The sequence below is a fragment of the Rhinoraja longicauda genome, chromosome 17 (assembly GCF_053455715.1).
Source record: "Rhinoraja longicauda isolate Sanriku21f chromosome 17, sRhiLon1.1, whole genome shotgun sequence".
Taxonomy (NCBI): Eukaryota; Metazoa; Chordata; class Chondrichthyes; order Rajiformes; family Arhynchobatidae; genus Rhinoraja; species Rhinoraja longicauda.
In genome coordinates, this window is record NC_135969.1 from 10,496,343 (window position 1) to 10,521,254 (window position 24,912).

The 24,912-nt window shown below is 40.2% G+C and overlaps 2 protein-coding genes across 8 annotated transcripts in view; both read left to right on the forward strand.

Annotated features, from left to right (window-relative positions):
- arpc4l (actin related protein 2/3 complex, subunit 4, like) overlaps nt 1-10,814 on the forward strand; it is a 13,696-nt gene extending 2,882 nt beyond the window's left edge. Inside the window, exons 3-6 of one of the 3 annotated variants that reach the window (XM_078414087.1) lie at nt 201-312; nt 3,186-3,281; nt 5,888-6,058; nt 9,283-10,814. In XM_078414087.1, coding sequence (XP_078270213.1) covers nt 201-312; nt 3,186-3,281; nt 5,888-6,058; nt 9,283-9,288 — 385 coding nt within the window. In that variant the 3' untranslated portion in view covers nt 9,289-10,814. The remainder of the gene's footprint in view (nt 1-200; nt 313-3,185; nt 3,282-5,887; nt 6,059-9,282) is intronic. The other 2 variants (XM_078414088.1, XM_078414089.1) reach the window with 2 other exon arrangements.
- A 2,354-nt stretch (nt 10,815-13,168) lies between these two features.
- The window catches only part of LOC144601739 (tubulin tyrosine ligase 3-like), a 72,004-nt gene continuing 60,260 nt past the window's right edge, over nt 13,169-24,912 (forward strand). For all 5 annotated transcript variants that reach the window (XM_078414072.1, XM_078414075.1, XM_078414078.1 and 2 more), the window contains exon 1: nt 13,169-13,411. The gene's annotated coding sequence lies outside the window, so the exon portion shown is untranslated. The remainder of the gene's footprint in view (nt 13,412-24,912) is intronic.

Consider the following 24,912-nt stretch of genomic DNA (forward strand, 5'->3'; position numbering starts at 1 on the left):
TCTTAAAACTGCTTCTTCTTAAACTCAATGCTACATGTAGAAGTCTGGGATAATGCCATCCTCATGGAACTCTTGAGAATATCTTTGTATCGATTCTTTCAAAAATAAGTGGATAAAGAGTTCAGATGAAAGTTGAGAGAGCATCAGATGATTTTGGATACTGCATAGTAACAAACAACTGTTTACTTGGTTTAAAACAGGAGCAGTAAAGAGTTGCTACTGCAGCCTTTGATCATCAGCAGAAATGAGAAGGAGAAGGTCCTTATTGAGGGCTCAATAAACTCTGTACGAGTCAGCATCGCAATCAAACAGGTCAGTACACTGTTTAAAGTTGTTAATGCATATTTGGCATTATAATCCAAATATTGCACTGGTTGCAAATTAAATCTTGTTTTTCACTTGAATGGTCAAGCAGACCCTCCCAATAATGTATAACTTGAAGTTTGGAAAGTATCATCTAGTTAATGTAAATTTTAAGGGAGATGTATATTTTCTTTTGGAAATAGTAGCTGCAACTTTGTCTCATTCAGATTTGAAAAAAACCACCCTCATGGTGCCACAAGCGTTCTAGGAGAAATGGACACAATTAGAATTTCTTGGCTTCTCCCACTACTTTGTCAAATTCACATTCCCTTCAGACATGCAATGTACACCTTGACTGAGCCTGATGATTAATCTGTGCTAAGATTCTACCAATTCCAAAAGTTTAAGTACAAACATCATATGTGCATATGGGGCATATAACTGCTTAAGCCTGCTACATCATTCAGTAAGACACAAAAAGCCGGAGAAACTCAGCAGGACAGGCAGCATCTCTGGAGAGAAGGAATGGGTGACATTTCAGGTCAAGACCCTTCTTCAGACTCCTTACACATCATTAAGTAAGATCTTTCGCTTTCCAGCCCAGTCCCCAAATTACTTATTCCTGTTAGGGCCAAAAAAACATATAATCAGTCTTGGTTTTACTCAGCAGCTGAGCATGCACATGCCTCTTTGGATCATTCCGGATTCTCATTGATCTGAATGAAGAAATTTCTCCTTGGCTTAGACCTCAATGGACCCAGCTTTATTTTGAGATTCTGCCTTCTTGATCTATTGCCCAGACAGGGGAAACAACATTTACTGTTGCATATTCTCTTGGAATTATCAAAATTTCACTTCGCATTCTTCTAAATACCAGTAAATACCAGTAAATGTGCCCATGATATTCAATCTCCTCATGGGAGAGCCCTGCTTCCACGGAATTACACTAGTGAATCTACACGAGCCCGTTTATGACCAAGTATGATCTCATTTTGATAAAGAGATCAAACCTCTATATTCCAGGTGTGGTCTTATGCAATTGTAAAAAGACTTGATCTTGTACTTCCAGCTGCTTGTAGAAATCCCAGCTGCATCTTATTTTTAAGTCACATTAATCTGAATTAAACTCCATCTGACATTCCTTGGCCCATTGGCACAAGTGATCCAAACTCTACTGCGATCTTGGATAACTTCTTCACTGTCCACTGAACCACCAATTTTAGTATTCTGCAAACTCATTAACCGTGCCACCTACATGCTCATCCAAATTGTTAATATAAATAATGAACAACAGTGGACCAACACCGATCCCTGTAGTGCACCACTTTTATAGGCCTCCAGTCTGAAAAACATCACTCTACCACCACTCTGTCTCCTACCTTCAAATCAATTTTGTGTCCAATCTGCTAACTCGCCCTTGATTGCATGTGATCTAAACTTGCGGACCAGCTTACCACATAGTACCTTTTTAGAGGCCTTGCTAAAGTCTACATGGAAAACTGCATTACCGTGAGTTATGATTTCCAAAGCACAAAGATATGCTGACTGTCCCTCATTTGGCCTTGCGTTTCCAAATGCTTGTAAATCCCATCTCTCCTCCAGTAATTTATCCACCACTGTTGTTAGGCTCACTGGCTTGTAGTTCCCAGGCTATCCCATGTGGCCTTTCATATATAAAGGCAGGTTTATTTGGACAACCTTTCTTGCATCACTTTACTGAATGATTTCGAAATTCAGATGCACACATCCACTGATTCTATTCTTTCTTCCCTTTTCTCCTGGCTCGATGTATTTTCCAAATTGATTTTCCTTTCATTAAACAGTACTCTGCCTAATCAGATGAAGATCATCTTTGCCTTTCTGCATTTCTATTATAATCGATTCCAACAATTGATGTTAGGTTAACTGGTCTGTAATTCTATCATTTTTCCCTGGTTTCACAAATAGCATTAGACCATTGCATTTAGTCCCTCAGTTCGTAATTTCAGTGCTTCCCTCCAGTGTCATGTACCTACTATTTACTGACAAAGAATGAGGCCATGCTGACTCCTAGGAGACCAATCCTATTTTCCCTCTCCTTATTTTCTCTGTATTCCTGCAATTTGTCTTTCTAACACGTAGGGCTGTCATCTTCTTTTGATGTTTTTTTGCTATTAACCTGCACTAAAGGGTAATTATAATGGACATTTAACCTACCATCTTATCTTTGGAATATTGGAGACCTGGCCAAGGAGAGAGTGCAAAGTGCCAGGATCGGGATTGAACACATTACCTGTCAAAAATAATGCAAGGTCCATCAGCAAGGGAATTTTGATTGTATTGTTGGCAAAAAGAGAAAGGGGCGTTTTGTTTTAATTGACTGGATATGAATGTTGGATTTTTATAGTATTGTTGTACAAGGCCAAATAAAAGTGATTGCCTTGTCGGTTTCCAGAGCAAATCACTTAAGTGGCCTATGCTGTGAACTGGCAGTCTGTGATGGTTGTCTTTGGTAACTTACTTTAATTCTCTAAGTTTTATGTTTGTTTACTTTTTCTACATTAATTCCATAATGTAGCAACATGACTGTTAGACCCTAAGTAATTTTAGCCTGAGGATTTTGCAAGTATCGTTCTTCCACTACATTTCCTGTTGACTTATTTCATTAATACTTCAACTTTGAGCAGCAGCAGACAATATGTCTTTAACAAGAGCTTGAGGATATTTTGAATGAGGGTTTAATCTTCAATTCTCTGTACTTTCCCTTAATGCCTTCAATGAAAATTGTGCATGTGGTTTTTAAAATTATCCTTGCAGTTATTACTCTCCTAAATACTTTTTTTTAAAAAGTTTTGACCAGGTTGAAGTATGTACCTATTAAAGTTTCATATTGTTAATTTCAGGCAGATGAGATTGAAAAGATACTTTGCCATAAATTCATGAGATTTATGATGATGCGAGCAGAGAACTTCTTCATCCTGCGGAGAAAAGCTGTTGAGGTAATGGCATTGCTTAGAATTGCCACTTTATTTGGTTTCTTTTCTATGAAGCATGTCAGATGGACAAAATTGTTGAAGACTGAAAACCAGCAATCTCAGGAAGTCTGCACATTGCACTCTGCTGCTGTATTCATCTTGGGAAGTTTTCAGCTGCTCAAATGTGGATAAGTTTCACCTGAACATCATGTATGAATATTGCTCATCCCATCACAAGAAAATCCGTTTCAATCCAATTGTGTTCTATCTTGTAAAATAAATTAATTTCCATAAATTATAGTAAGGGAGGATTTTAACTTCCCGTACATTGACTGGGATGGCCATAGTGCTATGGGCTTGCAGGGGCTGGAATTTAAGTATCTTCAAGAAAGTTTTCTCAATCAGTATGTAGGTGGCCCTTCTAGAGAGAGGATAAAATGCGAGTTCTTGGGAAATAAGACAGGCCAGGTGACTTAAGTGTTGGCTGGTGAGCATCTTGGAACCACTGACCTATTAGTTCTATTAGTTTAAGAATAGTTATGGACAAAGAAGACTAGTCCAAAAGTCCTAAATTGGGATATACAATAAGTTAAATATATAACCAATTTTGATGGTTTTAGGTTGGAACTTTCGGAAGCTGATTGGAGGAGAGGGTGCTTGCAAGTAAAGGAATGGCTGGAAAGTGGGAGGCTTTGAAAAATGAAGTAGGCCAGGTTGGCAAGAGTTGGGAAAATTAATTGACAAGACATTAAGGCTCTGGTCAAAGGAAAGGAGGAAGCACAGGTATTGGAATCAAGTGAATCCCTTGAGCAGTAAAACAAGTGTAGGAGTGTACTTATTAGAGAAACCAGGAGGGCAAAAAGGAAATATGAGATAGTTTTGGTAGGGAGGGTAAAGGAAAATCTTAAGAGATTCGACAAGTATTATCTATTTAAGAAAAACTGCCAGGAAAAGACAAAACCACAAGATAGTGAGGCTTACATTAATGGTGGGTAAATTATTGGAGGGGATTCTGAGAGATAGGCTCCATATGCATTAGGAAAAGCAAGGACGGATCTGGGATACTGAGATTGGCTTTTTGCGTGGGAAACAGTGTCTCCTCAATTTTACTGTTTTTCGAAGATATGTGAGCAGTGCAATGGACATTGTCTACATGGACTTCAGCAAAGCCTTTGACAAGGTACTACTGGTCTGGAGCATTGGATCAGATGGAGTGGAAAGTAAGAAGGTTATCTAGGATTACAACCAGATCTTAATCAACTTGGCCAATGGGCTGAGGAATAGCAGATGGAGTTTAATTTAGAAATGTGTGATGTTCTATTTTGGTAGGATAGACTAGGGCAGAACTTGCACAGCAAAATGGCAGGGTCTGGGGAATGTTGTAGAACAGAAGGACCTGGAGGTGCACATACATTGTTGTATGAAGGTAGCAACACAGATGAACAAGGCAGTCAAGTTGTTTAGCATGCCTGTCTTCATTGCTCAGCATTTTGAGTACAAGAGTTGAGACATTGCTGTACCAAAATGCTGGTAAGGCAACATTTGGAGTACTATGTACAGTTCTGGTCACCTTGTGAGGGAAGGATTTTATTAAAGTGGAATGGTGCAAAAAGGATTTGCAAGGATTTCACTTTGTGTTATGGGATAGGTTGGACTTTTATTTCCCCTGGCACCTAAGAGGCTGAAAGATGACCTTGTAGAAGTATATCAAAATTACAAGGAGCATAGATAAAGGTGAATAGCCAGTCGTTTTCCCAGAGTTGTGAAGTAAAACATTAGGGGCTATAGAGATTTAACGTGAGAGGGGAAAGATTTAAAAGGGGTCTGAGGGGCAACTTTTTCACACAGGGCAGTGCAAATATGGAATAAACAGCTGGAAGAATTAGTAGAAATGGGTATAATTATGACATTTAAACAACACTTGCATAGCTACATAGATAGGAACTATTTGGAAGGATATGGTCTAACCAAGGCAAGTGGGACTAACGCTGCTAAGTGATTTGGACAGTGTGGACAAGTTGGGCAGAAGGGCCTGTTGCCCTGCTGTACAGCTGAATGGCTCTTGGTTCCATCTGTGTCGAGGACCTTCTCGGAGTTCATTGGTAATGTGCTAGGCTTTCTTTGAGCAAATGGGCAGACATTTATCTATCACATTCTGTATCCACTAGTCCACAAACAAACTGAATTTAGTTCTCTCCATCATCTTTGTCCTAGTAATTAAACATAAGCCAGATTTGAAATTTATGCAGATTTCTCAAACAAGAGAATGTGGGTGTTGCATACTCTGCATGTTGAAGTGATAAACCTTTATGCATGCATGTGTAGTGATTATCTTACTGAAAATATAATTGATGGGAATGTTATGATGCAGCAAGTTGGCAGACTTTTTTTTCATATGTTGGAAAAGGATTTCAGCCAAAATTTAATGGTTGTGCAAATGAGTATAATATTTACCAAGGACTTTAACAAGAAAATTGTATGAATACCAGAGCTTTCTGACAGGAAATGTGTAGAGCTTCAGCTCAGATCTGGTGAATGGGTTTTATGAAATTGTTTGTTATAGAGTTGCTGGATGATAATCAACCATGTCAGTGACTGCAATAAATGAAACACTGTTTCCTCTCTTGCAGGGCTATGATATCAGCTTCCTGATCACCAACTTTCACACTGAGCAAATGTATAAACACAAGCTGGTTGATTTTGTCATCCACTTCATGGAAGAGATCGATAAGGAAGTCAGTGAAATGAAACTCTCATTAAATGCCAGAGCTCGCATTGTTGCAGAGGAGTTTCTCAAAAATGTGAGTTTACCTTGCTTTCTCATTGTCCCCAAAACTAAGAGATTAACAGTACTTTGCTTAGCTGCTGAATCTATGAGGATGCCAGAAAATTGCATCCTTTGCAACGGCAGGGTTGGTTAGCATTGCATAAATTATGTTGCGTCAGTCTTTGTGCTGGCTTTATTTTGCTCTTTGTGGTTTTTGCTTCTCAGAGGATTGAGTTCCTGAAATGTATTTGACTTCTCCTTTAGTGGAAACTAGTCCTTTGGCATTTCTTTTATACGTGGTGATACTGTTAAAAAGGAAGTGTCCTAAAATAGCCCACTGACTTATCACTATTTTCTTTTATTTGTTGTGTCTTCATTAAAATACATAATGTTGTCATTACCACATTACTCTTTTGGGATTTTGTTACATCTCTGAAGTGAACACATTCCATTATTGGTCGCAAGTAATTTTAGATTTCCTGGAACATGTTGCTTCTACATCTATCGGTAGAAGCAGATACGACAGTGACATTTAAGTGACTTTTTGGACAGGCATATGGATTATACGGGGGTAGATAAGAGATAGTCTCAGCATCGTGTTTGGCACAAGACATGCTGGGTTGAAAGACCTGTTTTTATTTTGTACTCTTCTCTATTTTATGTATGACTAAAATTATAACTGATTTATTCCCATTCATTCCCAATCATTCCCAATATATAGTTATACTGAAAAGGCAATGTTAATGAACCATCTGTAGTACAGCAGTCTTTTGGGAATTGTTTTCTAACAATCATATTGGTTGGGGAATTCTGTGAAACTTACTAATGACATTGTATACCACAATATTTCTACCAAAAGTGGATAAGTACATGAAGGTTAAATACTAATAGATTATTATCTTTCAATGCAAGGCTAGAGATAGTGGGATGAATTTATCTGACAATCGAACCATATGTGCACAGTATGTTTCTCCTCTGCACATTGCAACCCAGGAAGAAGAGGCTGCAGTACAGATCCATCAGATTGATGCAGGGGCCAAAATGATTGAATATTAGAACAGATTACATAGAATAGGCCTGCAGACTCCTTAAGTATTTAAGGGGTGCTGTAATTAATTTGTTAAAGATGAATAACAGATTTAAAAGGGGAGTATATATCTAGAACACTCGTTACAAAAATGGTCAGGCCAAATTAAAATTTCAAGACTGAGATTCTTTGAGATACTGTAATGCAATCTATACACAGTCCATTTGAGGACCAATTAATCAATGATGAGGATGATAATTCAACAGATCTGTGTAATGGATGTGGTAGAACTTTTTGATAATTGTAGCCATTGAGACACATGATGACTGTTGAACTGACTTTGTGAATGGTAGTGGCAGGTTGAGAGAAACTAGTTGTTGTAGTATGTCCAGCCTCACGGATTCGTGAGATCACTGATCCAATTAAGTTTCTCATAAATGGTGTCAAGTAGCGGCTGAGTAACGCAGGAATGTGTTGCAAGACTAGTTGTGTGTCTTGCCTTTGAACAGTATATATCCCTTTGATTAGGATTTACAACTCCATGAAGAGATTAGTTTAATCATTAAAGTCCAGGTACAAATCAAGGCATAATATATATTACATAATAAATAAGCCCTGTCAATGTAATTAGATGTTAAATGTAGATCTCCCAAAGCATTGGCCTTGGATGTGGAATGTTTTACTTCTGTGGCATCAAGCTGTTAACTCTTTTACCTTTCCTATCATTTTTTGTTTGCTGTATTTTGCATTGCTTGTAGTGCAATTTTATTCCCCTTGTTCTTTTACCTGTCTGTTCAGTTGTACTTGTGTAATGTAGCTGGAGAGATGGTCATTCAAGTTGCAGGTTAAAGGAGTAAATGGGTGTGGTTAGGACACTTGATAGCAGCACGAACTAACTGGTGGTCTTGCAAGCCAGTCATCATGGCCACAGCCGTTGTACTGTTTATTTTGTGCATTCATCGTGTTTTACAAGTCTACTCCTTAATTTGTGTTTTACAAGTCTACTCCTTAATTTGATGTAATTTTCCTGCAGTGCAGCAATGTATTGCTCAGATAGTTCATAAGTTATAGGAGCAGATCAGGCCCATCAAATCAATTCCACCATTCAATCACGAATGATTTATCTTTCCCTCTCAACCCTATTACCCTGCCTTCTCCCCATAACCCCTGGCATATGTACAAATCAAGAATCTATCAATCTCCACCGTAAAAATATCCATTGACTTGGCCTCCACCGCCATCTGTGGCAATGAATTCCACAGATTCACCACCCTCTGACCAAAGAAATGCCTCCTCTCCTCATCTCCTTTCTAATGGTATATCAAAGTTGTTATGATTTCAACACTCCACTTCATCCCAATGATTTTCTCTCCTTCAATTCCCCAGTTTCCTAAGCCTGTCTTTCTCATTTCTTCCATTCGCTTCTGTTCTTAGCCCCAACCACCCATTTCTTGCAAAATGCTCTTCTTTCATTACTCATTTCTTCATACATTTATGTCCTCTTTTCAACTGAAAAGTTTACGTGTTTCCAGATGTTGCCATCCTCGTTCCCCTATTATCTGACTTCATTTCCACCTTGGATTCCTGCCCACCAACAATAATCAGCTTTATTTAAGGGTCAACAGATGTGCAAAGATATAGAATTTCAGGAAGTTATGTGTTTCAAAAATTGGTGATTTCCCATACTACATGCTTTACTGAAGGAAAGATTGGAGGTGCAGTTATCTTGTGACCCCTTTGAGAGCTTGTCAAAAATTGCTACTTGAAAAGTCTCATTGATTTGATGGTAAGTATACAGCTTCTACCATAAAATATTAATGTGGAGTATGTTGGTGACTATGGGGGGAGGAGAAGGTGGTGGTAGTACAGACAAATTGACGGACGACTGGAAGAAACACCAGCTGGTGAGAGGGGAGGAAACCCCATGGTGACTGTGAGCGCGTCCTGCCGTTCGCAGTGACCTGAAGAAAGCGCTGATGGCCAGGAGCCACAATGTGAGCCGCAACAATGGCCACATCAACCGGACCGTACAGTAGGTGAAGAAGGGCTCACTGGGCACCATGTGAGCCGGGGGTGGCAGCGGAAGACGAGGCTGCAAGTGGCTGGGGAAGCAGTGTGAGCCGGGGGTGGCGGAGGCAGGTCTGCCTGCTATATCCAAAATCCTTTATAAAGGGAGCTGTTAAAACAAGGGTTTACTGCATACAAAATCTGATTTTTCTTTCTGTTTACAGTTCTGATGCTGCTTGTGTTTGCTGTCGACTGTCAAGACCAAGGTTACGAGGAACTATGTGAAACTGCACTGCTGGAAAGAAGCTTTGGGGCAGGGGTGGGTGTAATCATCTGCTGAAAGGGGGCTCACACAATATCCTGACCAGCTTGCTGGAAGGAGCTTGTATAATAACCCAACCAGACTGCTGGCTTTAGTATTAACAAATCATTTTTCAATTGATACTGTATTTACGGCAGCATAATATCTGCTGTCATTAGTTCGTTCCCAAATTAAAGGGACTGAGCTAATACATTTGTATTTTGAAAAATAAAAACTTTCATTCATAGTTTGTGTCATATTGTCTCTGACTTGGCTCCTTCTTACTACATGTGTTTAAGTGATAGTCCATTTTTATTTTTAGAGGGATTTAATTGATGCAATAAAACCTAACACTGACCAACTAGCTCTTGACAGTATTAGGAAAATAATTCTATCTGGTGAAACAATAAGCAAAATATTGCAGATGCAGGGCGTCGCAAATAATAAAATTTGACAACACTTAGCAAGTCAGACATGTTTTGGTTAGTTAAAAAGTTACTACTTTTTGCAAGAATTAGCGGTTACCCCTTCAAAAGACTGCCAGGCCAGTTAAATTTCCTAGCTTTTTTGGTTTCTACTGATACTTGTTCTATAACATTTATAACCTGTTTGAAACAGAGTGTGAGTAATTTATCATTTACATGATCACCACTGTCAATTAGTAAGAAGGGCCACATTCTTTGACTTTCTTTTACTTCTGTTTTTATTCTAATAGCTTCTGAATGAGCTTTTTTTGTCAAAATTAATATTGTTACTGAAGTCATATAATGGATTTTGTCACCCGAGCAAAATACTACAGATGCTGGAAATCTGAAATAGTTACAAAATGCTGTAAATACTCAGGGGTTGGGTTGCATCTGAGAAGTGGAGTTAACATTTTGGGTTTGATGACTGTTTATCAAAATGGGTTTGATGAAAGTTTTGTTGATCTGAATTGTTCACTCAATTTAAAATCAACTAATGAGCTTTCATCAGAATTGTTCTTATGAAAGGTCACCAAAGTAAAATGTAAACCTGGTTCTCTCTCCACAAATGCTGCCTGATTGGCTGAGTATTTTCTTCATTTTTCTGTTTTATACAAGTTTTGTTCTATTGCAAATGAGTGTAGATTTTGCTGCTTCTAACTTTTTATGGTTGTAGCTGACGGAAATAGTAACAATGCTGTACAGGCCTAAAACATTTTGGTAATGAATGGTCAGGGTGCAAACTGCAGAACTGTTTGTTTTATTTTGGTCAATAGCGTTCTTTCTGTAACAGATGTTCTAGAGCAGCACACTGAGGTACGATGCTGGCTCTCGCATGTGCTTGATCTGTTCTCAGTTGAAAATAAACTCTTAAAAGTAACTTGAATGGTATATTTAAACTTGGGTACATAATCTTACTGCTGTTATTGCAATTAATATGTATTGACTTATGCTTCTCAATATTAAAAACCTTTTGCATTTCATCTACCCAATCATTTCTTGCAGATTGTTTTTAGTTTTATTTCTGTACCAAACTACCCTGTGTAATCATCAAATTAGAAAGTTGTAATAGGTGCAAGAAAATTTGTAAATGATGTCCAGCAGCCCAATCTCGTACCTCTTGTCCATAAGAAACTTCTGTTTGACAATTAAACCTACAAAATTAACTAATTCACTTATCCATTTTAATTGAATAGAGCTTGATACGCATTAAGCTCTTTTGAATCACCTTCAATCTCCTGCATTTGCATCTTTAAATAACCTGTGTTTTTATCCTAATGAAAACCATCAGTAAATGAAGCAATATTGAATTTTTCAAAAAGATTAAAACATTTGAAATATGTGCATACTGAAGTTGAATAGAGAAATTACAGTCAGACCTTTGATTTCCTTTTAAGCAATTTTGCGATATAGTCAATCTACTTTTTAAGTACGTATATTTTTCACCAAAACATTTATAGAGGTAATTGCATGATCGTAACGGGTGAGTTGTTCAGAGGCTGAAACTACAACGAGATAATAAAATTTGCAAGAATTAGATGCAAGATGAACAATGGTAATAAAGAAATAGAGATAAGTATTTGGTAGCGAGGTCTGATTGACTTTGTACTCATTAAATGGATATCAATTACTTATTTGAGTTTAAAAAAGTAAGATCTCAGTAGAAGCAATTATTTGGGCAACGGTGGATTTATTGAAACATAGTTCCTGGCCCCATGTTATTGGAAAGTGCCTTACAGCTAATTAAGTGTCACTGCTCTAATAAACATGTTCAGATTGAGGAAGGATGATGATAAATTCAGTTTTGAATGATCCAATAACTTGCTGAATCTATATGGGAATAGAATTGGAGTATTAGACCATTGGAGCTATGAGAACTGATCATGTGAGAACTAGTTCAAACTCAGATGTGAAATCTCTGCTTGGTGAGGTGCTGAAAAATCCCAAGGAGGATTATTTTTACAACGATGGCTGAAGGAAGCAATATCCATGGAACTATCCAAGCAGACACAGGAAGAGTTCACTTTCATCTTGAAACAACTGCAATTCATTGTAGAAATTTTACCCAACCATCCTGGTTTGGGAACAGCTCTGCCCAGGACAGGATGGCCCTGCAGAGAGTAGTGCGTTCGGCAGAACGCACCATGGGAACTACACTCGTCCCCCTGCAGGACCTATACATCAGGAGGTGCAGATCCAGAGCAAGCAAGATCATGAGGGACCCCTACCACCCCAGTAACGGACTGTTCCAGATGCAAACGCCTCCGCTGTCACGCTGTAAAAAGGGAGAGGATGGGACGGAGTTTCTTCCCACAGGCCATTAGGACCGTCAACTTTTATAACCCCAGAGACTAAATTTTTGTCTACACTATAGTAACTTATTAACTTTATTTATATGCTGTAACTGTAATTCTTTTTTGTGCACAATCCGCAGGCATTGCCACTTTCATTTCACTGCACATCGTGATGTGTATGTGACAAATAAATTTGACTTGACTTGACTTGACTTGGACAGGTACCATACTGCGTAACTTCCACCCCATGTTATGATAAAATGCGTACAAATCTTAACATTTTAAAGTTTGTTTGCAGGAGTCCACACACTGAAAAGTAGTCAGCTTATTTCCCTTTATATTACAAGCCTTGTTTGCTGTCACAACCGTAACCTGGCAATTGTGAAATCAATAATCCTCAATTGTGCTTTTTTTTGTGTGTATGTGCAATCCAGTCACGTCTACAATGTAACCCTGTTTGGTATTTGCTTACCTTGATGCGATGGCCATAATCACAAGGATGTTATAACTCAAGACCACACCTGAAACTTCCACTCACCTGCTCTCTGCAGATGCTGACTAACCTGTGTGTATTTCCAGTGTTTACAGACTTCCAGCAATTTCACCCTTGTTTTTTGCTTTTAGAGATTGGTAAGTCTTTAGAATTCTCAACCCTGAAAGATGCTCAGTGGTTGAGCTCATGCAAACAAAAAAAAAGTTGAGGTCGATAGGTCTGACTTTGGGCAACCAGGGGAGCGGGGTCAAGTTGATCGTGTGGGCAACTGGATGAGGATCAGCAATGATGTGGTGAACTGTGGTGTTTATGGCTCACTGCAGCTCATGCCAATTTCAAATTTCCAACAAGTGGGATCGATTGTGCAACGATGGCCGAAGGAAGCAGCAGTCGCTGTAACGGTGTCTATTCCCAATGACCCGTCGCTCCCATTGTCATTGAACGAAAGCGGGGGGGGGGGGGGGGGGGGTTCAATGGCGGTGACCAAGGAACGGAAATAGTCGCCTCCGGTATTCGGTTTCAACGATTAATTTCTCGGGATGCAGGTCAAGATATTATCTGCGTGCAAACGCGGCAGGCAGAGAGGTTGTGTGCTTGACGTGGACAAAGGGCCGGTTGCTGAGCGGCGACAATTACGCGGTGACTGAAGAGGCCGCGGCCCGAACAAAGATGGCGCCTGACGTCGTGCAATCGTCGCCGTGGTAACCGTAAACAGACGAGGCCGGGGCCTGCGCCGGACGGCGGTGGTCAAGAGCAGCCCGGGGCAGCTCTGGCGCCAGAGCCTGGGCCAGAGGCACCGCAGTGAGTGTGTGTGTGTGTGTGTGTGAGAGAGAGAGAGAGACTGACTTACTTTGGGGGGCAGCAAAGAATCATCAGCAAGAGTGAGTACCGCTAGTGAGGGGAACGGGGAACCAGCACGCCCAGCCATGGGAGGCGACGGGAGGCAGGAATGGTGTCTGTCAGCTGTGACTAGCTCATGCTTTAGTACTCACCTTTCCAAGCAAGGGTTGTTTGTGTGTTCAAGTCCCCCTCCAGAGTTTTGAACAACAAAAATCTAGCCTGACATCTCGGTACAGAACGAAGTGAAACGCTAAACACTCTGACCTCTCAGGTGGATGTTTAAAAAAAACCATAAAATAGCTTTTGAAGATCTTTGATGTCCTAATTCATCAACCAATATTGATAATGATTAGCATTTTGCTGTTTGTGGGAGCTTGCTGTACATCATTTAGCTGTCGTGCTTTCCATGTGACTGCAGAATAATACAACTGTTGCACTAGGCAAGAAAGCCATTTGACGTCTCAAGTGCAAAGAGCAGTCAGTCCAGCTGGTCAAATTCCACTGATCAATGCCAATAGGTTGCAAATTCTCTCCAGCATTGTTTTGAAGTCAACATCTATTTCCAGGACCACCCATATCAGTGCATCCCTGACCATAACTGCTTAAAGCTGTTACTCTTGTAACTTGCATTTTTATTTTTGCCAATCACGTTTATTCTGGGTCCCTGGTTCTTGAGCATTCAGTTCAGTTCAGTTTATTGTCACATGTACCGAGGTACAGTGAAAAGTTTTAGTTGCATACTATCCAGTCAGCGGAAGACAATACATGATTGCAATTGAGCCATTTACAGTGTATAGATACATGATAAGGGAATAACGTTTAGTGCAATGTGAAGCCAGTAAAGTCCAATCAAAGATAGTCCAAGGGTCACCAATGAGTTTAGTTTAGTTTATTGTCACACGTACCGAGGTACAGTGAAAAGCTTTTGTTGTGTGCTGTCCAGATGAGGTAGATAGTAGTTCAGGACCATGCCATGGTGAGATCAGGTTCTATAAACTCTCTCTATACTCTTCACAATTTTACAAGGGATTCCCTTTCACACGCTCCATTCCAAGAAGAATAACTTCAGCTTTTCCAGACTATCCACATATCAAAAGGCACTCATCCCTAGAATAATTTCTGTAAGGCCCTTCTGTGGCTGAATTGGTGTTTCACAAAAAATCATCTTGAATTTCTTATACTTGTATTCCACGCCATTATTTAGAAAACACGGGATCTTATACACTTCTTTAACCATGTTCTCAAACTTGCCTGCCACTTTAAATGAACAATGCACATTTACTCCTCGTCTCTCTGGTGCATTTCCATTTTAGAGTTGTTTTCTTTGGTTATGTTGTTTTGTCTTGTGCTCCCTAGCAAAATGTATCTTCACATTGCTCAACATTAAATTTCATCTGCCACCAGCTTTATGTATGTTCTTAAAATCTGTAACTATCCTCCTCACCATGCACTATGCCTTCAAGTTTTATATTTAGAAAAAAATATGGTTAAAATTATTGAAACAGGGGAACCCTACTGAACACTTCCTTTCTATAGAATAAATTGACTATCACTATTGACCTCTTTTTTTCTGCTACAGAACCAATTTTCTTTCCATGCTGCTGCAGTCCCGTTTAATTAATCTTAATTACAAGTCTATTCTGTGGTGGTTTATCACATAATGTTACTTCATCAAAAATTTAGATACAATTTCCCTTTAATGAATGCATGCTGACTTTTCCTAGTCAATCTACATTTTTCAAGTGACATCGAATTTTGTTTCTAAACTACTTTTCAAAGGACCTTCTTTGAAAGCAGTTTGGGCAATCCTGATCATGACACACTAGAAATCCAATGAAACAAGGAAATGGCAGAACAGTTAAATGAGTATTTTGAAAGTAGACACAAAATGCTGGAGTAACTCAGTGGGACAGGCAGCATCTCTGGAGAGAAGGAATGGGTGACGTTTCGGGTCTGGTCCCTTCTTCAGACTGATGTCAGGGGAGTGGACGGGACAAAGATAGAATGTAGTCGGAGACAGTAAGACTGGTGGGAGAACTGGGAAGGGGGAGGGGATAGAGAGGGAAAGCAAGGGCTATTTGAAGTTAGAGAAGCCGATGATCATAACGCTGGGGTGTAAACTACCCAAGCGAAATATGAGGTGCTGTTCCTCCTATTTGTGCTGGGCCTCACTCTGACAATGGAGGAAGCCCAGGTCAGATTGGGAATGGGAGGGGGAGTTGAAGTGCTGAGCAACCAGGAGATCAGGTAAGTTAAGACGGACTGAACGGAGGTGTTCAGCGAAACGATCGAGCCTGCGCTTGTTCTCGCCGATGTAGAGAAGTTGACACCTGAAATAGAAGATACAGTAGATGAGGTTGGAGGAGGTGCAAGTGAAGCTCTGCTTCACTTGGAAAGACTGTTTGGGTCCTTGGATGGAGTCGAGGGGGGAGGTAAGGGACAGGTGTGGCATCTCCTGCGGTTGCAGGGGAAAGTACCTGGGGAGGGGGTGGTTTGGGTGGGAAGGGACGAGTTCCTTAGTGAAGACAGAACCATTCTCCCAGAAATACTCGGGGACCGAGGATCTAGTGGGAGGGAGGAACTGAAAGGAATCCACATTAGTCAGGAAATGGTGTTTGGTAAACTGTTGGGACTGAAGGTAGATAAATCCCCAGGGGCAGATGGTCTGCATCCCAGAGTACTCAAGGAGGTGGCCTTAGAAATCGTGGATGCATTGGTGATCATTTTCCAATATTCTATAGACTCTGGATCAGTTCCTATGGACTGGAGGGGTAGCTAACATCACTCCACTTTTTAAGAAAGGAGGGAGAGAGAAAACTGGGAACTATAGACCAGTTAGCCTTGCATCGGCAATGGGGAAGATGCTTGAGTCAATTATTAAAGATGTAATAGCAGCGCATTTGGAAAGCAGTGACGGGATCGGTCAAAGTCAGTACGGATTTATGAAGGGGAAATCATGCTTGACTTCTGAATTTTTTTGAGTATGTAACAAGTAGAATAGATAAGGGAGAGCCAGTGGATGTGCTGTATCTGGACTTTCAAAAATCCTTTGACAAGGTCCCACACAAGAGATTAGTGTGCAAAATTAGAGCACATGGTATTGGGGGTAGGGTGTTGACATGGATAGAGAACTAGTTGGCACACGGGAAGCAAAGAGTAGGAATTAACGGGTCTTTTTCAGAATGGCAGGCAGTGACTAGTGGTGTGCCACAAGACTCGGAGCTGGGACTCCAGTTATTTACAATATATATTAACAATTTAAACGAGGGAATTAAATGTAACATATCCAAGTTTGCGGATGACACAAAGCTGGGTGCAGTGTGAGCTAAGAGGAGGATGCTATGAGGTTGCAGGGTGACTTGGATAGATTGGGTGAATGGGCAGATACATGGCAGATGCAGTATAATGTGGATAAATGTGAAGTTATCCACTTTGATGGCAAGAACAGGAATACAGATTATCTCAAAGGTCTCAGATTAGGAAAAGGGGACCTGGGTGTGCTTGTGCATCAGTCACTGAAAGTTAGCATGCAGGTACAGCAGGCAGTGAAGAAAGTTAATGGCATGTTGGCCTTCATTGCGAGAGGATTTGAGTTTTGGAGCAAGGGCGTCCTACTGCAGTTGTACAGGGGCCTGGTGAGACCGCACCTGATCAAACATGATCAAAAGAAAAACTTCTAATACTTGTAGGGACTACATTAGAAATGTTAACTGTTAGACAATTCACAGTAGGTAGTAAGTAAATGGGTTGTCATTCATGGTATTTTCCAGCACAGTACAAGAACTAGGGTCTTGATTAAAAATATTCAAGTTTACCACTTTAATGATTGAAAATAAGATTAACTGACCAATATCTCGCATAGTAATAGTTCCTAATGTGATGCATTTCTGGCACAGCTCATAGAGCTTCTGCCTCACTGTGCCAATTCATTCTGGGTTCAATCTTGTGGGGTTTGCATGATCTCCCTGCAGCTTTGTGGATTTCAAGAATGTTTAATTGCCATATGTACCAGGACCAGAACAATGGAATTCTTACCAGCTGCAGATTTAAAGGCACATTAACACAATGAATAAATTTACAATAATCAATAATACAATAAATTACTTCAGTAATAGTAAACCATTATAGTGCAACCTAATAAATCATTGCTCGGATAAGGTTCTGGGTAGGGCGCAGAATGGATCAAGAGTTTGATGGTTGATGAAAAGAAGCTGTTCTTGAATCTGGAGGTCATTGTTCTACCTGATGGTAGCAGCGAGATGAGAATGTGGCCAGATGATGTAGGTTCTTAATGATATTAACTGCCTTTTTGAGGCAACATTTTATGTCGATCCCTTCGAAGGTGGGGAGGTCAACACATGTGATGGACCAGACAATGTCCACCACTTTCTGCAGTCTCCTTCATTCTTGGGTATTCAAGTTACAATGCCAGTTAGTATGCTTTCTACCGTACACCTGTAGAAGTTCCTCTAGATATTCTAATTTCCTCCCACATCCCAAAGACATGCAAGTTAGTGAGTTAATTATTATTTGGCCACTGTAAATCGATCGTAGATTTGGGGTGATAGCTACACTCTGGGGGTGAGGGCTGGGTGGATTTGGTTGGAACAAGTTAATAAAATTAGATGTGTAACTAAGTGATTGATGTTCAGCACAGTCTCAGTGGAACTACGGGCCTTTTTCACTGCTGTATGACTATATGGGCAGAGTGACAAAGTAACTACAGAATGTAGTTCCAATGGTAAAGATAGCCTTTTTTTTCAGTAGCCAAAACGTTTATTCTGGTCAATAATTAAAATGTAAAAATTACCATTTTACAAAATCTTTTCTTCCCATCCCAAAAAATTGAGAAAAAAAACCTAGATCATTATTTGCACAGTAAACAAATCTTAGTGAACTGCAGAAAACCTGTTAAATAAAAACATGGTATCAGTAAAAGTGACCATGAGGCATACAAACTTAATTGAAGGAGAAAGGTATCTTGGTGTCCTTGCCAGGTTTGGCCTTCTCAGTCCAATACCAAAAAGATTGTTTCACGTGGCACAGAGTTACAGCTAATAGGGCTGCTTTCTCATAACTCCAGTAATCTAGGTTCAACCCTAACCTACAATGTTGTCTCTGTGGAGTTAGTACTTTTTTCCTCTATGTTGGTTTCCTTCCACATCACAAAGACATGCTGGTTGGCAGGTTAATTTTGTAAACTTCACTTAGTGTGCAGGTAATTATTAGAAGCTTGTAGAGTGGGGAGAGGCTGCTGACAGAGTAGTCGGGAAAATAAAATGAGATGAGTGCAGGATTAGTTTAAGTGGGCATGTGAAGGTTGGTGAGCTCTCGGGAGGAATGTGATTTTCTTTCTGAATTATACCTCTGCACATTTATAATTGGGTTTTTTTAATGTTCTTTATTCTCATAGGAGATTTGCATGAACCAAGGAGATTTTTTGAATGAGTAATTTTACAAATGGTAAACAAATACAGACCTAGCATCAAGCAATATCTTTCAATCATTTGTAATTTATAAGTAGTTATTGGGATTACAAAACATTGAAACTACCGAGCTATAAGATAAATTTATTCATACTTAGAGTTGGCCCTACACATGAAGCAAGTCTTCAATTTTCCTCAATGGCCGTGTGTAGTTCTGTGGCATGTGTTAAACATGCACACACCGAGGTCAGGATCAAACCCAGAATGCTAGAGCTGTGAGGCAAGTTCTTCACACAGAGGATGGTGGGTATATGGAACCAGCTGTCAGAGGAAGCGGGAAGAGGTTGGTACAACTACAATGTTTAAAAGACATTTGGACAGTAATGGATAGGAAAAACTGCGAGGGAAATTGGTCAAAAGCAAGCAAATTGGACTAGCTCAGCAAGACACATTGGTTGGCATGGACGGGTTGGGATGAAGGGCCTGTTTCTGTACTGTATGACTCTACAAGTCTGTGGAAGAAAGTTTACTAAAAAAAAACAGCAAGACAGAGGCTTTCAGCATGTAATCATCATTATGTTCCCTTGATTATGTCATAGCTTTAATGTGGTTACTTGCTCAGGATAGATATTTTTAAAATGCAGCTCAGGAATTGATGGGCATTTTATTGCCTATTGTACAGTTTCATTGCGTTCAGTCTCTGAAGCGCAACACAATCCTCCTGTTGTGCAGGAAGGAACTGCCGATGCTGGTTTAAACCGAAGATAGACACAAAAAGCAAGAGTAACTCAGCGGGTCAGACAGCATCTCATTTAAACCAAAGAATAACACAAAAAGCTGGTGTTGAAACCAAAGATCTAAAGAAGGATCTCGACCCGAAACTTCACCTATTCCTTTTCTCCAGAGATACTGTCTGATTCACTGAGTTACTCCAGCTTTTTGTGACAATCCTCCTGTTGATGGCTCGGGTTTTACAGCTGTCTGTTGTGATTGATATTTCTTTTGTTTGTACCATGAAATAAGAACCCTCAAAATGTATGCACTTGGGCTATTAAAATTGGTAATTTTTTCAGGTCCTCTGACAGATTGATCAATTCATCAGGCTTTTCACTGTATGTATTCTTACTTTCTATATAAAACATTGTCTATTAATCTTCAATCACAGCACCTTCACAGAAACAAATTTTGAAGTTGTATTATTGTAAATGTATCTGTAATATAACCTGGTATCACAAAATGCTGGAGTAACTCAGCAGGTCAGGCGGCATCTTGGAGAGAAGGAATGGGTGACGTTTCGGGTCAAGACCCTTCTTCAGACTGATGTCAGGGGGTCCTGTAATATAACCTGACTCATCACAATAAGGAGTGCATCACTGGTAGAGCAACAGAGACCCTGGTTCGATCCTGACCTCGGGTGCTGTCTGTGTGGAGTTTGCACATTCTCCTTGTGACCACGTGGGCTTCCTCTGGGTGCTCCAGTTTGCTCCCACATTCCAAAGATGTGTGGGTTTGTATGTTTATTGGCTTCTGTAAAATTGTCCCTGATTTGTAGGGAATGAATGTGGAAATGGGAATGTCAATGGGTGAATGATGGTGGGTGAGGACTTGATGGCCGAAGGGCCTGTTTTAATGCTATTTCTCTAAACTAAAACTGAACTAAACAATCAATTAAATAAACAAACAATTATTCAAAACAACAAAAGATGCTTATTTGACATTCTTGCATGAAAGAAGGGCCTATTTCCCCACTGTATCTTTTAATCATTCAAAATAACAAAAAATATTTAATTGACATTTTTACATGAAACAAGGAGGTGACAGATATACGAACGAAAGGACAGGACATTTTTTTAAGCATACAGCAATGAGGCTGTGGTATTTACTGTTAGAATTAATTATAACAGCAGAAGCTTCTGAGTAGAAAGAAGAACTACTGTTTTATACCAGAGATAGAAACAAAATGCTGGAGTAACTCAGCAGGTCAGGCAGCATCTCTGGAGAAAAAGGATGGGCGACGTTTTTGGTCAGGACCCTTCTTCAGTCGGGATCCAACCCGAAACGTCACCCACCCTTTTTCTCCAGAGATGCTACCTGACCCGCTGAGTTACTCCAGCACTTTGTGTCTATCTACCGCTGAAGCTATGTTTGGTAGGAGAACTAAGAAAAGGGGATGAATTGATTTCATAGAGCGGCAGGTAAATTGAATTAAAACTGTACATTTATGTGGATGATAAGGAGCAAAATGGACTGTTTGGGCCAAATGACTTGCTTCTGTATTGACACGCATTTAGTTATCTATTTTTCTGAATGAAATGTAGTGTGTGCAGCGCGGTTGGGTTTGGAATGATGGTGAAGAAGATTGACTCCCTATTAGTCTGTTCATCACATTGATACAATCCCCGCAAGATGCTCGACCTAGATGATGCTATTAATATTTTCTTCAAATCCATGACAGGCTTTAATCAGTGTCGTCTGATGCACAGTTTCATGAAATCTTGGCATCTGTTATCACGCCTTGGAGATTATTCAGCAGACGGAGTCTCAGTACTCTGTAGTCTGTACTTTATCCTGTGATATATTTTTGACCCAGAGATCATAAAATAACATTATCTGGCAACAGTATAAATGTCCACTAAAACCTCGTTTATTGCACTTTGCAGTCTCATAATTGCATGAAGCAGGACAGCTAAAATAGTTGTTTAAAGGCAACCTTAAACCATGATTTCCATGCAAGTATTAAGATTGTTGCAGAAGGGTTCCAAATCTTTTTCATACACTGGCTTAGAGTTCACATCCTTGGATAAAAGTATTATAGATTCAGCACTATTCATTTATACATGGAGCTCTTTTACCCTGTGGGTGTACTTAATATATTGACAGCAAACGTGACTGGACATGTGCCAATTGTAACAGGGAAATTAATTCCTCCATATAACTTAAAAAGATGACGTAAGAGTCACAGAATTTAGAAACAGGCTCTTTGGCCAACCATCAGGCACCCATTTACACTAATCTTACACTAATCCCGTTTTAGTCTCATTCATGTCAACTCCCAGCTGGTTCCTGTACATCTATTCACAAGCAGCAGTTTGTAGTGGCCAATTAACCCCACAAATAGGGGTGGAAACCAGAGCACAAGAAAATAAAAACTATACTCATAGCAAGAACATGCAAACTCCACACAGACAGCACTGGAGGCCAGGATTGAACCTCAGATGCTGGAATTGAGAGCTAACAGCTCTGTCAGCTGTGCCACTGAGGTGGGTCCCTATTAATAGTCTGTTGTTATTACTAGAGTCTGGTTCAAGTATGAATCACCACTTACAGAGTAGTTAATTAAAACATATTGTGGTGCTCATAATTCAAAATTGTTTGTATAAAGAGCAAATTATCCAATAACACTTTGGTAAATAAATTATAAATGGTTCAATTATCAGTCAATCTGCCTAAAACAACTTTAAATTAAAAGTGGAATCTGTGTTGAATCACTTGCATTCATCGCATTTTCTCTCTTAGCATTTAATCTAATTAGCATAGCTGGTCCACTAGCAAATAATGTATTAATAAGATTTGGGGACATGTAGGCACTGATTAAAGTAAAATGATGGCCATGTGAGGAGAAAATAATGGAGAAAGACTGAGATGACAAGATGTTTTCTGTTTCTTACGAGGCAGTCCTTCAGGCACAAGGATGACTTGTCCTACCCTCCATTTCTGTGGGTTCTGAGTTAGCCGGTGAGGCCAATGTGGGACTCGCAGACTCTCCCATAGATGGCAAAGAAGGCCACTTATATAGTGAAATCAACCTGCTCCAGTTTGAGTGTTGGATATCCACAAATTTGTGAGGATGTCACACAATTTCTAAAAGGCTTTTCCTATCTCCATCTGGCAATCTCTTGTCATCATGCAGCTTAGAACAGAGTATTTGTTTGCTAGTTTTCAGCATGCAAATAATGAGCCAACTTGGGTGTAACTCAGAGCTCAATGATGGGGATTTGATCAGGAAGAGGGCCCTAGCATTGGTTTCCTTATTCTCCCAGAGGACTGGAGGATTTTGCATTGGTTGGATCTCTTCAATGCTTCAAGTTGCCTTGTGTAGATAGTTCATCTCTCAGAAACATTTAGAAGAGCAGGGATCATCACTGCTGCCTGGGAATCTATGTTTTATGCCAAGTTTGTGGTCTTAACCTTCAAGTGGATGGTGAAAGGCAATGCAGAAGCACTGAATGTTTGTTAATTTTGTCATTGGTGTCTGCCTTTGACGAGTGGTATCATTTAAAAAATGAAAAATAGCCTATCTTTTCCAAGGACTTGCCATGTAACTTCTTGTCGGAAGGGTTGTTACAACAGGACAGGTTAGAGGGAAACCCCTGTTTTGTGAGTGTCCCATGTAGGCCCATCCTTTCATTTGCTTCAGTGAATGAGCTGATGATCCCTTGGAGTTTGGAAGCTGGATGTATGTGCACATACTGTTGGTAAGCATCATGAGCAGATGGTAGCCTGATTTTAGATGTCGGAGATACTTAGTTTCTTGACTGGATGTGACATAACTTTCCTTGTTGATTGGCTCAACCGTAGTGCGATGTAGAGCAGAGGAAATAGGAGCAAGAATAGGCCTTTTGGCTCTTCAATCTGCTGCATTATTCATCAAGATTGTGGCTGGTCTCCCTCAGTGCCATTTTCCTGCACTATCTATATACTGTATCCCTTGATTCCCTCAATATCAAGAAATCTATGTTTCTGTTTTGAATGAACTCCATGACTGAGCATCCACACTCTACCAGAATAGGGAATTCCAATAATCCACCACCTCTGAGTACAGATTTTTCCCCTCATCTCGGTCCTAAATGGTTTGTCCCTTATTCCCGAACCAGGGAAACATCCTCCCTTCATCCATCCTGTCGCGCCTTATAGGAATTTTGTAAATTTTTGAGATTCTCATCTCGTTCTTCTACGTTTTCAAGAATACGATCCTGACTGCCACAAACTCGCCTCGAAGCCAGCGTAGTGAATTTGTGTTTAATACGTTTCTGGAACATAATATTCTCATCCAACTAGACGTGGTAGGAAAGTGAAGAGTTTTAATTCGTGCTGGTTATAGTGGCCTTGAGGGCAGACCAGATAATATGGACACTCTGCAGCTTCAGTCAATTGGGAAGCCATCAGGTTAACAGTGATGTGCTGCCCGAGGGCAGTGGGGCCCTTGAGTCATTGAACCTTGATTTTCTTGTAGCAGTCTTGCTGTTGTTTTTGGACCAGACTATTGGAGATAACAGAACAGTCAGTGGGCAGTCCAACAGTCCTCTCTACCTCACATAACAGGTATTCAATGATACTTTATTGGCACATGTACCTAGGTACAGTGAAATGCTTTGTTTTGCAAATAATCACGTAGCAGACCTCACGTAGGTAGTGCACAAGTGTCGCCATGTTTTGGCACCAACAAAGTTATACAATTTCACCGAACATCCCAATCTGCTACCTGCCACCTTAACGTGGATGCAACCCTCCCTGCCTACTCTCCCGGGTCCCTCTTGGTCCTGCTGGGACCCCCATCGAGGTAGACATCCCAGCAGACACAAGAGATTGTCGATGCTGAAATCTGGAGCAACAGACAATCACTGGAAGAACTCAGCGGCCCAAGCAGCATTTGTGGGAGCAAAGGAATTGTTGATGTTTCAGGTTGAGAACCTGCATCAGTACATTTCGCTTGAGCAACGTACACCCCAGCGGTATGAATATGATTTCTCTAACTTCAAATAACACTTGCTTTCCCTCTCTCCCCATCCCTCCCCCTTCCCAGTTCTCCGAGCAATCTGACTGTCCCTGATTACATTTTATCTCGGTTTGCTTTATTGTTACCTTCTCCTAGCTAACAATGATATATTCTACATTATTCTTGAAACTCTATTGATGTCTCATTTTCACACCTTCCTTATCTCTATGACAGCCTCTCCTCTGACTGAAGAAGGGTCTCGAACCGAAATGTCACCCATTCCTTCTACCCACAGATGTTGCCTGTCCCGCTGAGTTACT